The 15,285-nt window shown below is 41.2% G+C and overlaps 1 protein-coding gene across 3 annotated transcripts in view; it reads left to right on the top strand.

Moving 5' to 3' along the window:
* SSBP4 (single stranded DNA binding protein 4) overlaps positions 1 to 4,308 on the top strand; it is a 519,633-nt gene extending 515,325 nt beyond the window's left edge. For 2 of the 3 annotated variants that reach the window (XM_078670557.1, XM_078670559.1), the window contains one exon: positions 408 to 4,308. In XM_078670557.1, coding sequence (XP_078526683.1) covers positions 408 to 437 — 30 coding nt within the window. In that variant the 3' untranslated portion in view covers positions 438 to 4,308. The remainder of the gene's footprint in view (positions 1 to 407) is intronic. The other variant, XM_078670558.1, reaches the window with a different exon arrangement.
* The last annotated feature ends 10,977 nt before the right edge of the window (positions 4,309 to 15,285 follow it).

Here is a 15,285-nt window from a genome sequence, read left to right as displayed (position 1 = left end):
CTTCAGAATTTGTCTTAACCTTTGTAGGGTCCCAGGATATTTCAATTATGATAATTCTCTCTTTTTTTTTAAATTAAATAATTTAGGAGAAAATTGATATTTTTTGTTGTTATATTTTTCAAAGTGTCTCTGAATCCTGCCAGACTTGCAGATTTACCTTTAGAATCTGAATATGATAAAGACTACTGTGACTGAGATTACATGATTACATATATGACACGTTTCCCTGGTCTGCTCTTCATATTTTCTTGATCATGGAAATAATAAAATCTTTTGCTACCACAAAATTGCACTTTTTTCTAAATAACTGCCTCTGTGTGCGTATCAAGTGCTTTCACGTAAATGCTGGTTTGTTTTGTATTTTATTGTAGACTTTCTGATGTTTTTTTCTGTCTCTCTTCCTACAGTACTCCCCCAGCATGACAATGAGTGTGTGATCCCCACCAGTAGGAGGAGTGCTGCTCAGCCATCCCCCTGGAAATGTTCCTTTAACTGAAGAGTTCAAATGTGGGCCATGAAAATGAAAAAAACTTTCAAAGTATGTATTTAAAGAAACAGGACATTTCCAGAAGGCTGCTACATTTCTTCAATTCCACCCTGTGGGCATACAACTAAGAGCAAGGAAAAGGGACTGCACTTAACAGGCTGAAGACCTCCGCAGAAGAAGTTGGAAAATTGCTCTTTGCTCAAAACATCACTTCATCGTCTTTGCTTGCCCTCCGGTGGGAGCACCACCTATTTCTTACTGGGAACAATAATGACAGCCAGAACAGTACACCTCTTGACTTCGGGTCATGAGACCTGGAATACAAAGCAGTAATCACATACGAACACTTTTGGGCGAATCGCATGAAATTTTGAATGAGGTAGTTTGGTTTGGGGAAGGGCAGTCATAGGAAGGGGTCCAAGGCAGTCAGAATATTTGCAAGAATGTTGTGTTGAGCTGAGCACATAGTCATCATCACAAGGGAAATGTGAAATATTCTAGAGGTTAATTTTTTAGTTTTTTGCTTGAATTCCCAGCTGCTAGCAAGTTGGGATCTGTGTCCATCCAAAGAGATACTCTCACGAAAGAGGGATATGACGAGAGAGTTGATCTTCATCATGATGAATATCTCAAAAATAAATATTTATTATTTCAGGTAAAAAAAGAAACAAATTACAAGCCCACGCTGAGGTCATGACGAGGCAGTGGACTTTGACAGCCCTCGTTTTATTGATATTTTCACTGGATTCAGCATCTCCTAGGCTCGAAGCGCATATCAGTATTCAAGACCTCCGTGCAAGTCCAAGAATTTTAGAGTGCTGCAGATTGCAAAACTTTGGACTGATGGCTCTGGCCTGACTAACTTAGGACCACATGGTACTCGGATTTGCATTAAAAAGTGTGTTGTTTCCACACCAGGAGGCGGGAGCAGGGGTGGGGGAAGAACATGCCTGTTTTTTAGTTTAGCGTGCACACCCATGAAAACACTAGGGTTGAGTAGGCATTCAAATTAAGGGGGTGCAGTGATTGTAAATGACCAGCAGGGACATTCCACCAGGTAGCTGCTATTGCTTGCAGTATTCCAGCTGATGTGCTTTAGAAAAAGTTGCCCACAAATACCCAGTGGTATTTTAAAGTCAATCATGTGTTGGGTTATCGGTTTCAAAGTTTGGGCGTTAGTGGACCAGAAAAGTCTCGAACTCCCTGTTTGTTCCAAGTTTACGAGAGCCGGGTTACCTTTTCGCTTATAAAGTTGTGTGCCAATTTACATCTTAATCTCCCTGTGGTATGGTCAAAATCCTCTGCACATGGGGTATCCTTTTGTAGACTTTGTCAGGGAGATCACACAAAAGCAATGTATAAAGACTGAACCCTGAGCTTGCATCTGTCTCCTGGCTGAACTTTGCATCAGATTGGTAGCAGTCCTTGATCCAGAATAAAGCCCTCTCTTGAAACTGCCCAGTCTAACTTGTGGATAAATACTGGACCATATTCCTATCGCGGCCCCCGACATCATACAATTTTAAACAGAAAAGAAATGAAGATGACCTAGATTAAAGGGATAGGATTATACCAGTTTTATTTTTATTCTACATTCTGTAAAGTATAAACCTTATTGGGTGAATGTCCAAAACAAAGGTTAGCAATTTGTTAGATACTGTGCATGGGAGTCATCGAATGAATTACTTGAGCATCCACTGTGGAAATATGTTCCTAAAACATTATGTAGAAGACAATTGATAAAACTGTTCTCTCTCTGTCTATTCCTAGATTTGATCTTCAGAGCAGTTCAGTGATAGGAGAGGGGTTATTCATCAGTAGTGCATGTGAACACATTATGTACCGGTGCTGTCGCCAGAGGACACAGGTTAGAGATGCCTAGAATCTACTCTGCCCTTTTAATCATGAGAAAATGTCCTGCTACACTCCACGAGGGCAGTACCCATGCCAGATTTTCCGGATCGCCCCATTGACAAATAATTAATCTAAATGGAAGTCATTTTCACAGTTATTAGTTATCCATAGAATCTGGCATGGATACGTCCCTCTTGAAGCAAGAGTAAGGCCCATGTATCATAAAGTAGAAATATTTCTTTCTTAAAGTTCTAAACATTCCATGTGATCAAACCTCTTACGATGAACGAAATAACATAGATGAAAGGGACTTGTTTGATAAGCTGTATCTGCTTGGTTCTAGTGGAATTTAAGAGCAAGCGAGAATCCACTGTGATCTCTTAAATTCTCATCTCTTTAAAGTCACTCATCAGAATTGACAACATATTCATAAACTTGTTTATGATGTTACAACAGAAGGAAATCAAATCAGCTTTGTCTAGGAACAAGAAACAGTGCAAAAAATGTAAGCCATCGTCCTTTCCTCTGGATAGACCCGATCGAAGATCTTTGTCCAACAAAGATAATGTTCGCTTTTCTCTTTGGTGGCTGGCATAGATAACCTCAACTTTTTGACCCACTCAGTACTGTACAGTATAGTCTCAAAAAGATGGCCGGATCTCTGAATTGATTACCACACAGAGCAAGGTCTCAGTCTTTTTATTGAGTGGACAGATTTTAATGTAGCAACAAAAAGTCACCACTTCGCCCTTTCCATTATTTTTACGCTAGTGACTAATTAATCTGGCACCGAAAGGCATACTCTTCACAGCCAAAGTAAAGTCTCTGAACTCCAAGTATCCCAGATGTCTACCATGCATCTAATGTTTGTGTTTTTATTTCAATATTTTACATGACTGTCAGCAAATGCATACATTGGCCCGCCGATGCGTTTCACCCTCAGTTGGGCTTCCTCATGGCTGCAGTGTTGCATAAGATCAACCTGCAGCCACGCTTGCATGTCGGCCCACATCCGTGGCCTGGAGAATGTTGGAAGCCTACACTCTCTACAGCGACCTTCATGCGGGGCAGTAGAGTTTTCAAATTCGCCCAGCAAGGAATATCCGAAAGAGATGCATGCGTCGCCACCTTACACCCTCTCAGCTGTGCTCAACCTCACCATCAGCAAGAAACTGTTAACGGCGGTTGCCTCTTCGCTCCAGATGTAGCACCTGTTTTCTGGAACACCACTGTGATTTTACTCCCACCCCCCTCTTCCACCAAACCTCGCTCCTACGTAGAATGATATCTGTGCGTTCATGACACTGGTGTGACTTCAGGGAGAGGTACCCAATGCCCCCAGGGTTTGCAAAGCTCAGTAATGGCATATACCATGTCAGGGCAAAAAGGGCTTTGCGACGAGGGTTGGCATGTGGCTGAATTCAGATGTAGTGTAGGCGCCTGCAGATGAGAGCAACCGTCTCTTTACATGGCAAGGGACCACTTTTAACTTTAATATGAAGGACTTTTTTCCTATTTTATAAACATAAAGGACCTCATTAAAAAAGGATGTGTCTGTGTTTTTTTCTGCTATTTTATCCCAAAGCAGCTATGTACAGATTAATGCTTAAGTCCTCCCTTCCCCTTTTGTTATGCCTTTTTAATTTTAATGTTTATATATTTTTTTGCAACGTCTGCCATTCTGCGTAATTCTAGTGTGATGTAAAATACTGTAACATTAGGACGGAATTAAAAAAAAATGTACTGTTATGTGTCCTTCATGATATGACAGTATTGAATATGAAGCTACCTTGAGGTTGCTTTGTATTTGCTAGTAGGGATAGAAAATCCAGTCCTAGGTTTTAGTTGTTACGTGTAGGATATATATTATGTCATTTGTATGTTCTTTATATTGTAAAAATTCTTTAGACGGAAAGTTGCTTATCAAAAAAAACTGCATCAATAAATGTAATTTGATTTTTTTCATAGCTACGTCTGTTTGCTCATTACTGCTCTGCCAGCGATATTTAAGCGTATCAAGAAAAACCTGTCTGGAAATTAAAGGGGTCCATTTGGCTGTGATTGTGAGAAGTTTATAGGTGAAAAATGGCTGTGTGCAGCAAGCAAACTACTTAGAAAGTCTCGCCGCACTAGTTAGCAGGGATAGTGTGGGGTGCCGAATCCAGCATGACTTGCCCCAGGCAAACTCAGAAAGCAGGTTTCATCTTCAATAACTTGAGGATCTGTTCCCAGGAGGACATCGATACAAATATGATGTCACTCCCATGTGACATATGGTGTTCACTATCCAAATATCAAGGCTTGCAGCCCTACTTGGGTTTAGCACTCAATATGTCAAAACGTAATGCATATCCCGACCTCCATAATACAAGTGCCATAGGACAGGCGGGAGAGCCTTCTCCTACCTCACAGCCAAGACCTGGAACGAGCTCCCTGTGAACATCAGACGCTCCCCAACCCTGCACACTTTCAGAAAGGACCTCTAGACCTGGCTTTTCGACTGATCCGGGGCTGCGACTGAGCCGGGGCTGACCCCCTCCTCCCCCCAGCGCCTTGAGACTCTCACGGGTGAGTAGTGCGCTTTATAAACCCTTGATTGATAGGCTGTAATGCACTTTTTCAACGTTTACCCTGGAGTATCCCGCCTGCCAAACTCTAAATAAGATGCTTTGTTGTTTTCTGTACAGGATCAAGACCAACATGCATGGTATTAAACATCTTTAAGATCTAACTTTGCAAACACCTCCTAGAGTCCAGATCCCGCCTTATTGGCAATGCATTCAAATAAGTTCCGGGTGAACAAAAGAGCCTATAAGACACCAGCTCACCCCATTGTCATAGTAGTCACAGTGCCTGGCTATGTTTACGAACATTAGTTGACTTGCATGGTTGGTCCCTTCCGTCCTTGAGGGCTTCGATGAAGGGGGGATGATGGTGGGTCTGCTGAAAGGCAGTATATGGTCATCTGGTCACGGCTAGTTGCCTCATGATCCAGACATTTTCTCTAGGGCAGTGCTAAGTGCTGCAGAATTCACACTGTTCTGCTCCAAGTTTTACCTTGTTTCTAATCTTTTATTTTTCAGAGGATTAATCCCTTTATTCGCCTCCCACCAGTGCCCTCTACTGAAGTATCCTTGCAAGTTTCATGCTGTCTCTCTCCCTGATTTGATTATTGTTTTGTTTCTTAGGCATTAGTAGCTTTCTGCTGGCTCTCTCTGTTTTATTCTCTCATCCATCCTTTGTGCAGCACATTCTTCTAGGAGGCTGTGGCCGATTGTACCCCTTGCTAGAAATAGTAAAAGGTTTGAGAAATAGAAAGAAATATTATTGCCTACCATTATTCAGGTTTGAATGCATATTCTCCTGATATTTACTTTCATTTTTAAACACTTTTTAACTGATATTTAAAGCTTATTCGATTATTTATGGCGCTGGGATTCAATACGGGGTGGGTCCATGATGTACATCGATATCGTATTTGGATAATTCAGTGTCGATCTGATATAGGATTTTTGGTTTTTTGCTCTGGAAGAGCTTGATCATACACACTGTTTAAGATGCAGGATAAAAATTGTTAACCATAGCCACTGCCCCATTCTGAATATTATAGAAAGGGTAATATATATCACTAAGTTGTGATTATCCATTGTATTCAAATTCTGCATACTGTCTTGTGCTCTGAAGCAGCCTAATTGATGTTATTTGTTTGCATCAATATAAAGTTCGTTTTGCATTTGAAAAACTATAGAATACAGGTCTGATGATGTGAGAGGCTCTGTTGTGATATTTAGACTTTTGGTTTCAAGCTAATTGAGGTGCAATCTATATTAAGGGTCACGAAAAAACTATTACATAGCAGTCTGGAGTTCATTAATCTTTATGTTACAGATGTCCTCTGATCATAGATTACAATCTAACAAAAAGAGTACTTATTTTTTTAAATATGAATTGCCCTGATTCAGTAGGTTTACAATACTGTCCAGAGACAAGGAAGTGGATTGATTTTTCTGTCGCTTACTCACTAATACAATTAGAAGTGTATGGCCATTTACTACACAAGGCTTGCTCTAACTGGGTGAATGATAGCTACTGCAAAGGCATGGTTTTGCAGTAGTCTATCTAATGAAAATTTTATAAGAAGAAAACATAAAAGCTACCTTATTACTATCGCCTCCTTTAAATCTACATAATGCACCTTCATCCGAGTTGTAACACTAAGCCTTACATCAAGGCTAGTCAGTCGCCATAACTGTACACCCTAAAGATAAGCCGTTAACAAAAAAAGCTGGAACTTAAACCTACTCTCTTCAATACCTTATGTTTTCAATGCTTTGCTATATGTAATTTTTGTGGTTTTATATATTTTCTCTGCTTTGCATTAGGTGTTTTTTTAAGAAATCCAATTAATTACTTGTGGCTATCCGAAAGCCTGGTCTGGATCCAATGTTCCCTGCGCTACATTTGGATGGCCTTGGCTGATACCATTTTTAGTTAAAGGTTGAAATTAAGATATCCATAACATTATAACAATTTATCATGGATTGGTGCTATGACTCCATGCTGTTGGTTTTGCCTGTAACATTTTCCCTGTGAGTAGGAATTATAGGGCCTTCTCCAATAGACCATAGGTCTTGTAATTGTCAGCAAACCAAACTTTAAGTCATAAGTTAAGTCTTACTGTCTACATGCTTCCCTTAAAATATGGAACTAGTAGGTGCACCATGTAAAGTGTGCACACCATGCACCTCCATAAAGATAAGGATGTGGCTTGAAATTTGGAAAATTTATCTTTAATCAAATTGCGTGAAATATCATATTTTTTTAATTGAGCAAAAGTAATGTATCATCTTGTTTTTTACTATCCCTAATCTTGAACACCCCACTTCTCTCATGCTCTTTTACTTTCAGAGAAAGCAGTTCCAATGAGTTGCTAAGATATGGGGCTTCTGAAGATCTTCAAAGTTTGGCCACGTCTGGTTTGTTTTCCTTCACTACACCGTTACACCAATGTGGGAAGGAGCAAAGCTGCTTCGCATTCATTTCGTGTTGCCAACCAGCGCGTGGCATGGTCTGCCACACTGCACACCTGGATAGGTAAGAAATACAAATATGCTGATTCCTCATGAGATCCACATCCTTTTCTGCAGATGTTGGCCATTTAGTTAGTGTTCTTTGAGCCTGCCATGCCAGAAAAAGCGCCCAATGACTCTTCCTCCGCTGCCTTGCAACCACAGATGTGCTCAGCCACTGCATGCATGAAACCAGGTAAAAGAGCCAACATCTTTGCGCATATGTTGGGTGTTCAAAGTAGATGCAAACATGTTGTCCATTTGCTGAATGATAATATTTATAAGTTTTACCATAGGTATACACAATTCTATTTACTCGTAAATGTTTATTTCTTTTTATCTTTATCATTAAATTGTAAAACATATTGCAGGGCTTGAACGGAGCGTGCATTTCATATAGACGCTTTAAGGGTCTGAATATAATAAACTCAAATATAGTTGGGTTAAACATTTAACAAAGATAATATCTTAGCCTTATTAGTATTCGCTACTACAAGCACAATAGAGATATATATATTTTGAAATCACAACAGACATTAAATCACATTGTACATTTATCCCTACAGGGCACTGGCTTCTAATCCAGTTATCTCATGAACCAATCGAGATTCTGGACATCTGCACCAGTAAGTTAATACATATCGAAGGTGGTTACATCCAGAAGTATGTATATCACTAACTGTGAGTTGGCTACCTTAACTATACATTGATTAATAGTTTATTTATTGTACTTGCTTTCACCTGCTTTGTGATGAAGACTTTAATTTTTTTAACCAATTGTATTTTTCAAACAGTACTACAAAAATTGTCCAATTGAATATTGACTTACTACCTTCTACGATGCTCTTTCTATTTTCCAACTGCTATAGAACTTTACTCCGAAAGTGTGCTTTTTGGTTTAAATCCATTTAGTAATTTTTGAGAGTTAAGGGCCTAGTCAGAAGGCTTCAACTAGTTCAAAACCAAGCTGCTAGGCTTTTGTATCAAAGATCCCGGAAGTGTCACATTTCGCCCCTGGTGCGGGAGTTGCATTGGCTACCAGTTGAGCAACACTTAGTCTTCAGTGCCTGCTGCATTATTTTTTTAGTTCTTAAAGGGTTGCAGTCCAGCCTTTATTTCAACCCGCTTCCACAAATAATTACCTGGTCTGAATATATGATCTTCCCTTTTGAATCTTCTGTCTAGTCCTCTTTTGAGATGAAGATGTTGGGTGGCTCCTGTTTCTCAACACTTGGTCCACGTCTCTTAAATGCATTACCTTCCGATAAAAGGTCTGTCTCGTGTCTTTCCAAATTTAGCAAACTTTTGAAGACTCAGCTTTTCAGGGTGGCTTACGAATAATCTGTCAGAGCCCATAACTGTAATATTGCTTCTGTAGCTTTCTCTGCAGGGTAAAATGTTTTACAGGCCCAGCTCTATCCGTGCTGCTGCATCACTCTTGTATTCTCCAACCTTTTTGTTGATTTTTTCCCTGTTTTTTGAGTGCCTTCTCCTTGTTTTTCCCTAATTTTCCCTGTTTCTCCCCTGTTTTTTGAGTGCCTTCTCTTTCCGAACTACCCCCAAAACCTGGCTGTTTGCATGAGCCTCCGGGACCTGCAAGCGCCTGGATACCCTGTCGGGTGATTAGCCTTGCTGTACAAATTCTTATTGATTGACAGAGGGAAAACAGTGTGCATACCAGTAGAGGTTCTATTCTCCATGCGCAGTCTCCTCCACTATAGAGAACTCTCCACGTACACAATAAGATCCTTTCTAAATAGTCACACGACATTCCCAGAAGTATGCCTCGGATTCTGCACCTTGCTCAGATTTGAAGGCGTGCTTCTAAGAACGTTTGTGAATCCCAAAAAGTAGTAGATTTGCACCTGCACGTAGGTGTAAATCGTGTATCTCACACAGGAGGGCCACGGGGAAAAACTATGCTACAAAATAGAGAATCTCTATGCTATATAACTTCCTTATCATAATACTCACACAAAATATAGGGTTGCACTATAGTAGGCTGTCCATTCTAGAAAGGGGAGCAAAAGGGCACGACCTCATTGTGGACGAAACCCTTACTCACCCGAGGGTGACATGCATCATCATTGGGTTTCTCCAGCACACGGGGACCGCAAGGTACCACGTGTGGGCTACGACTTTACCCAAGGGGGCAGGAGTGCAAAGAACGTGTTGGTTCTACCAACTCGATACGGTAGGAGGGGCAGGGTGCAAAAGAATAGGTGAAAAAAGTGTGTTAAAAACTACCTACTTAGGGATAACAACTTTATTCTTCCTTCCTATGTGGTAGTAGTTAAAATGCAAGTGAGTGTAGGGCAGCGGTCTTCAATCTGTGGGGCGCGACCCCCTGGGGGGCCGTGGCGTCATGGGAAGGGGGTCGCGCATTCCCCAGCCTTATTGTCTGCACGCAAGGATTGTTGAATGGCTTCAGCTCGAGGCTGTTGTCCCAGACAGAGCCTCGCACTGGGCGCTGCTCTGAGAAGCAAACTTATTGTGCACACTCCTCACCAGCTGATGAAGGGGGATGGGTCTTGCTGTGGGGGGTCAAGTACCAGCTTAATTGAGCCCAGCACGCCTGTTAATGCACTGTGTCCACAAAGGAAGATGCGAGCGGGGCTTGGGGGTTGGAGGGGGCCGTTCTCTCTGAGGTGAAAATCGAATGGAAGTCACAGGCCTGAACCACCCAGCCACAAGGTTTTCTTACTGTTTGCCATTTGTTATTGTTCCTGTAGCATTTGAAGGCATGGATTGCTATGATGTCATCAGAACCCCTGGATGCCATTCCCTCTCATGCATCCTGTATTTAAAATATCTGCTCTTTGTCGACTTTTTTTGGGTGCTCCAGATGCTTTCGAAAGCACTATGAGTACCAATGTCTCCATTTTGGAGAAGACAACAAAGAGCATGTATATGTGTATAATTGTGATGATAACATTTATTCTTGGTAAAACTACTTCCAAACCAACAATACACTTTTATTTGAGGGAAGAAAAAGGCCTTTGCAAGACAAAATTCTCTTGCATCATTAGATGAGTGTTTATTTGCCCTTGCAACTTACATTTCTTATTTTGGAAGCTTTTAGTCGATTTTACCTGTTAGAAAACTGCTTCACAACTGTTCTTAGTTTGAGTGGTACATTCCTTCATTTTCTGGCCTATCTTTTTTGATGGTGGATATTGGCAATGGAAATGTGCTTACAGTCAGTGGTAATTTTACCTTCCAGAGTGGATTTTTGCAGGGAGTGAGTTTCCTTTTTCTGTAATACGCGTTGTTTTATTCTAGTGGCAATCATCAATTGCAGCTGACGGTATTTGCTTTGCATTTTTCCTGTAAAGGGAAGTAGCCCTCTTGTAGTAATGGCGCCTTCTGCACAACTTGGCCTGCATGTAATCCCAGATCCTCCATTTGCAAAAGAGCTGTGTGTTCCTGGACACATTTTTATCTACCTGCGCCACGATTGTTCTATCTACTAGTATTAGAAGCACTTACAAACAGGACAGGATTGCACACAAAAATTATTGACATTTGCCTCAGGAAAGCACAGCAGGTGCTAAATAAAGAAGTGCGTGGCTATTAAAAAGTAGTTGAAGCACTTTTTGCATAGCTGATCCGGCAAGGCCTTTTTTGGGTGACATTTGCCTTTGCTGGTTTTATCGAGATATTCATGTAGGTATCTATTTGCAGACAAGGGCATCAAGAGTTCAGGGTTCTAATCCTCATTTGCCAAATTGAGCACACTGTGCGACCCTGATCTCATCACCCAGACTCAATGTGCATCCATGTATTTAAAGGTACAGAGCGAATGAGCTTAGAAGCCTGCTAGTCTAAACCCAGCACCAAGCGGCGTTTAAAGTGCACAATTTGTTCAAGAAAGCAACAGGGCCCAGAAAGCAGACCCTTGGCAGTTAACTACGAGACTCGTATTGCCTGCTCATTGTTACCACTGAGAGATGAAGGATGGATGGATGAACGGGTGGATGGATGAATGATGGATAGATGGATGTGTAAAAAGATGGGTGGATGAATGATAGGTGAATGGATGGATGAAAGGGTGGATGGGTAAAGGATGGATGTATGGATGGAAGGATGAAAGAGTGGATAGATGAAGGATGGATGTATGGATTGGAGGATGAAAGTGGATGGATGTATGAATGGATAAAAGGTTGCATGGATGAATGATGGATGGATGAGTGAAATGGTGGGTGGATGAATGATGGGTGGATGGATGGAAGGGTGGATGGGTAAAGGATGGATGTATGGATGGAAGGATGAAAGGGTGGATGGATGAAAGATGGATGGAAGGATGAAAGGGTGGATGGATGGATGTGTGAAAGTGTGGGTGGATGAATGATGGAGGGAAGTGATGAGGTCTAACAGGCGCATTTATGGTTGTCAAAAGTTGATGATGTGGAGTACCATTTTCTAGAAACTTTTGTCGGAAGGGGGTCCTTACGCCTAAAAAGGTTTTACAAGGGGGTCTCGGCATCAAAAAGTTTGAAGACCTCTGGTGTAGGGTTATAGATATATACCCTATCTAGTGATCTCCCGAGTACTGAAGAGGAGACTGTGCGTTGTTACAAGTATAACGGACATGGTGTGATACTCGGTAGAAGGTAGAGTTGGCACATACATACTACACTTAGAGCCTTCTGACCGATCATATTGATCAACATATGCGTGTGATGGTCAAGAAATAGAGGCCTAAGTATCACATTTTATTTATACACCTGATACAGCAGAGTGACTGTTGGTTGATCCTGATGGTTGATCCTGATGATTGTCGCTATGGCAGAAACATGTTGATCACTAGATAGGGTATATACCTATACCATTACAGGGTCCCACAGTCTCTCACTTCAGGTAATGGGGTTGACTTCATCCTAGAAGGATTCTTGGCTTTACACCCACATACATGCTAGGTACACTTAGGTACATCTAGTTAGGGTTGCATCGTAGGAGTACGCATTTACTACTGTCGTGTATTTTATATGCTTGCCTGCATTCAATGTTTTAGCACAATGGTAGAAATCTACCATCCTTTTACTCCGTTTATGCTTATAATCATTTATATCTGTTATTGTCTAATGGTTGTTACAACACACCTATTATACACTAGATTGACGCTGGTTCAATAAATGCTTATTGAAAAACGTCCCCACCATTTATTCTGTGTAGCTCTCTAAGACAAAGTGAGCACGAGTGACAAAGCGAATCCTTAGCTGAACTGAGGAGCAGAGTAGATGGACAGGATGGGGCGGAAGAAAGGCCCAGACGGACAGGAGTGGCCCCTAAGGTGCATTCCCTCCTGTGTCCAGGAGGTCTCGAGCCAGGAGATTGGAGATTAGGTCATGATTGATGGGCATCTTTTACAGTCCTTAGCAGGCATCACCATTGTCAAACCGGGACGTCTGAGGGGGGGACAGATGGTCTCTCATGGAACTCCAGGGGCACTTACAGCTGGAAGGGTGCGGGGGATGGGAGGTTCCGCCTCCGTTAGGCTTTTGAGCCAACCCCCGCGCAAGGTCACAATAAAACTGGCCATAACTGCACAGCCTCTTATGGAGATAATGTTGAGGGCATAGGGGGTGCCCTGGGTGAAATAACCGTATGGCCAACTGGGTATCCTTCGCAAGGTCACTCCGCCAGGAGTGTGGGACCTAGCTTGATCTTAGGCCAGTCATTTACCTTGTCATAGGCTCAAACAGGGATACCCAGGAAGATAATTTTCCTGATCACTTAGCTTATGACAGGATGAGAGGAATGGCTATGTATCAGAACATGTTAAGGATAGCCAAAGGACATACTGTACATTTCAATGTAATGGACCAGACTTTCTGCGTATTTTGTAAATATGAAAATTAATGTTTTGTTATTGTTATAAATAAAATACGGCTGCGGTTCTATGACCCTTAACCCAAGCTATGGTGTGTTGTCTCCATTGTAGTCTTCGGGGGTAAAAATGGAGAAAGATCTGTGTCTGCCCTACGGGGCCCAAAGGATGAGGTACAATGGGGTTGTCTGTCCAGAAGAGGGGGACCCGGCAGTACCTGACCATTAACCTTTAGATTACCATTTCTGTTATACTTCACTTGGACTCTAGCTGTTTATAAAGTGCACTTAAGATAACATTGAAAGCACGTCTTTGGAGGTTTTGTGCAATGGGCAGTCTGTGGCTGATGTAGAAATGTTTGTGGTCCTAAGTAGTTGGTAGAGAAATCCCCCACTCCTTCTAAGAGATTTGTGACAGTTGTATCCCTAATTGAATCTTTTTTCTCCCTCCGTGTCCTCTTTAATGCAGTTTGATTATGCAGTGTCGGTTATAGATGTGATGCGCACATTTATATAAAACACGGTCTATTCACCTCTTACCTTGACAATCTCGATGTAACTGTTTGCTAAGTATTTCGATGTTCTCTACATTGATGTAGTCCTTTCTTAGTTCGAGCCTAGGGAGTGCATGTGCTGTCTCTTCGAGACTTGCTGTATTCACTTTGTGGGCTTACAGCCTGCCCATTTGTTTTCTGATTGTCGTTCCAAAATGCTTGCTCGTGGTTAATCCTTCCTCTTTGTGTTTGGTCTCCTCTCAATTATTGTTAACATTATGCTTCTGTGTTCATTTTCGGGGACAAAAATTCTTTGATTTCTGTCCATGTCACCATTGCACATCTTCAGTGCCAGTCACCTGATTTCTCCCTGGCCCCTAGGTTGTGGTTGAATAGTTTTAAAAGTGAGGAATATAATGGCTCATTGGCTGTCTTTTGCACTTCTGATTGGCACAATTGTGGCAGGTAAGAGCTGACCCATTCAGTTTTAACATCTTATTCCTTGTGATCTTTATTAGTCACATTTCAGGCTGATTTTTGCGATTGGTGTGGACCTTTTCCCTGTAAAGTTTGCTATTAAGCAGTATGTTTAGGAGCTTGTAAGTGTTGTTTTTGTTGCTATTGTATGATCCCTGCTCAAGTTTAATATATGGATGGCTTTAGCTAACCTCCCTTTGAGAAGAACTGTGCCGCTGGGTTGTCATTGGATTTCTTCCATGGATTTCCAGTCCTGTTTAGTTATATTTAACAGTTTTTGTTAGTGTTGCTTGTAAATAACATTTGTTGGATACAGCCTTTCCGGTGAAGGGGTAATGAGACTGGCTCCCTCTTTGTTAATCAACAACCAAGGAGATGGTGGTAAAAAAAAATGCGTGGAAGCAATTGGCAAGATCCTTTATTTACGTGTTGTAGAGGGATATAGTGGGAAAATATTTCATAGTATAATTGATTTGTTTTCATTCTATTATATGTGTGGGTTAGGTATGCAGGGGCAGGGGTATAGGGTGGGAAGTTAATTAAGTCTTGATTGTAAATTATTAAATATACTGGTTTATTTTAGTCGCGGACAGCTAGGTTTGTAAGGTAGGAAGTTGATAATTATTTTATTGATGATTAATTTGTTAAATACACATATAATCTTAATGGTAGTTTATTGTTTTTTCTGAATTCATGTGTGTTAGAAATGGGATTTTCGTGCCAAAGCCAGACAGAAACCACCACTCTAGTCAGGATAAGGGAGTTACACTCCTAAAATAATCCCTGCTCACCCCCTTGATAGCTTGGCATGAGCAGTCAGGCTTTTCTTAGCGGCAGTATGTAAAGCATTCACACATAACCAACAGTAATACAGTGTAAGCACTACAAAAGGACACCACACCAGTTAAGAAAGATATCCAATATTTATATATACTTAAGGCAAGACCAAAAACAATAAAAATCCACAATACAGTACTTAGAAATCTTCAGTTATCAAAATAATCTTGAAAAACAGTTCCTTGTTAATAGCTCCGTCTGGTGTTGGAACACCCGCAAACAGTACCTTTTAGAAATG

Source organism: Lissotriton helveticus, chromosome 12, assembly GCF_964261635.1.
Source record: "Lissotriton helveticus chromosome 12, aLisHel1.1, whole genome shotgun sequence".
NCBI lineage: Eukaryota > Metazoa > Chordata > Amphibia > Caudata > Salamandridae > Lissotriton > Lissotriton helveticus.
Note: the sequence above shows the minus strand (reverse complement) of the source record. Positions and strands in the feature narration are given on the sequence as shown.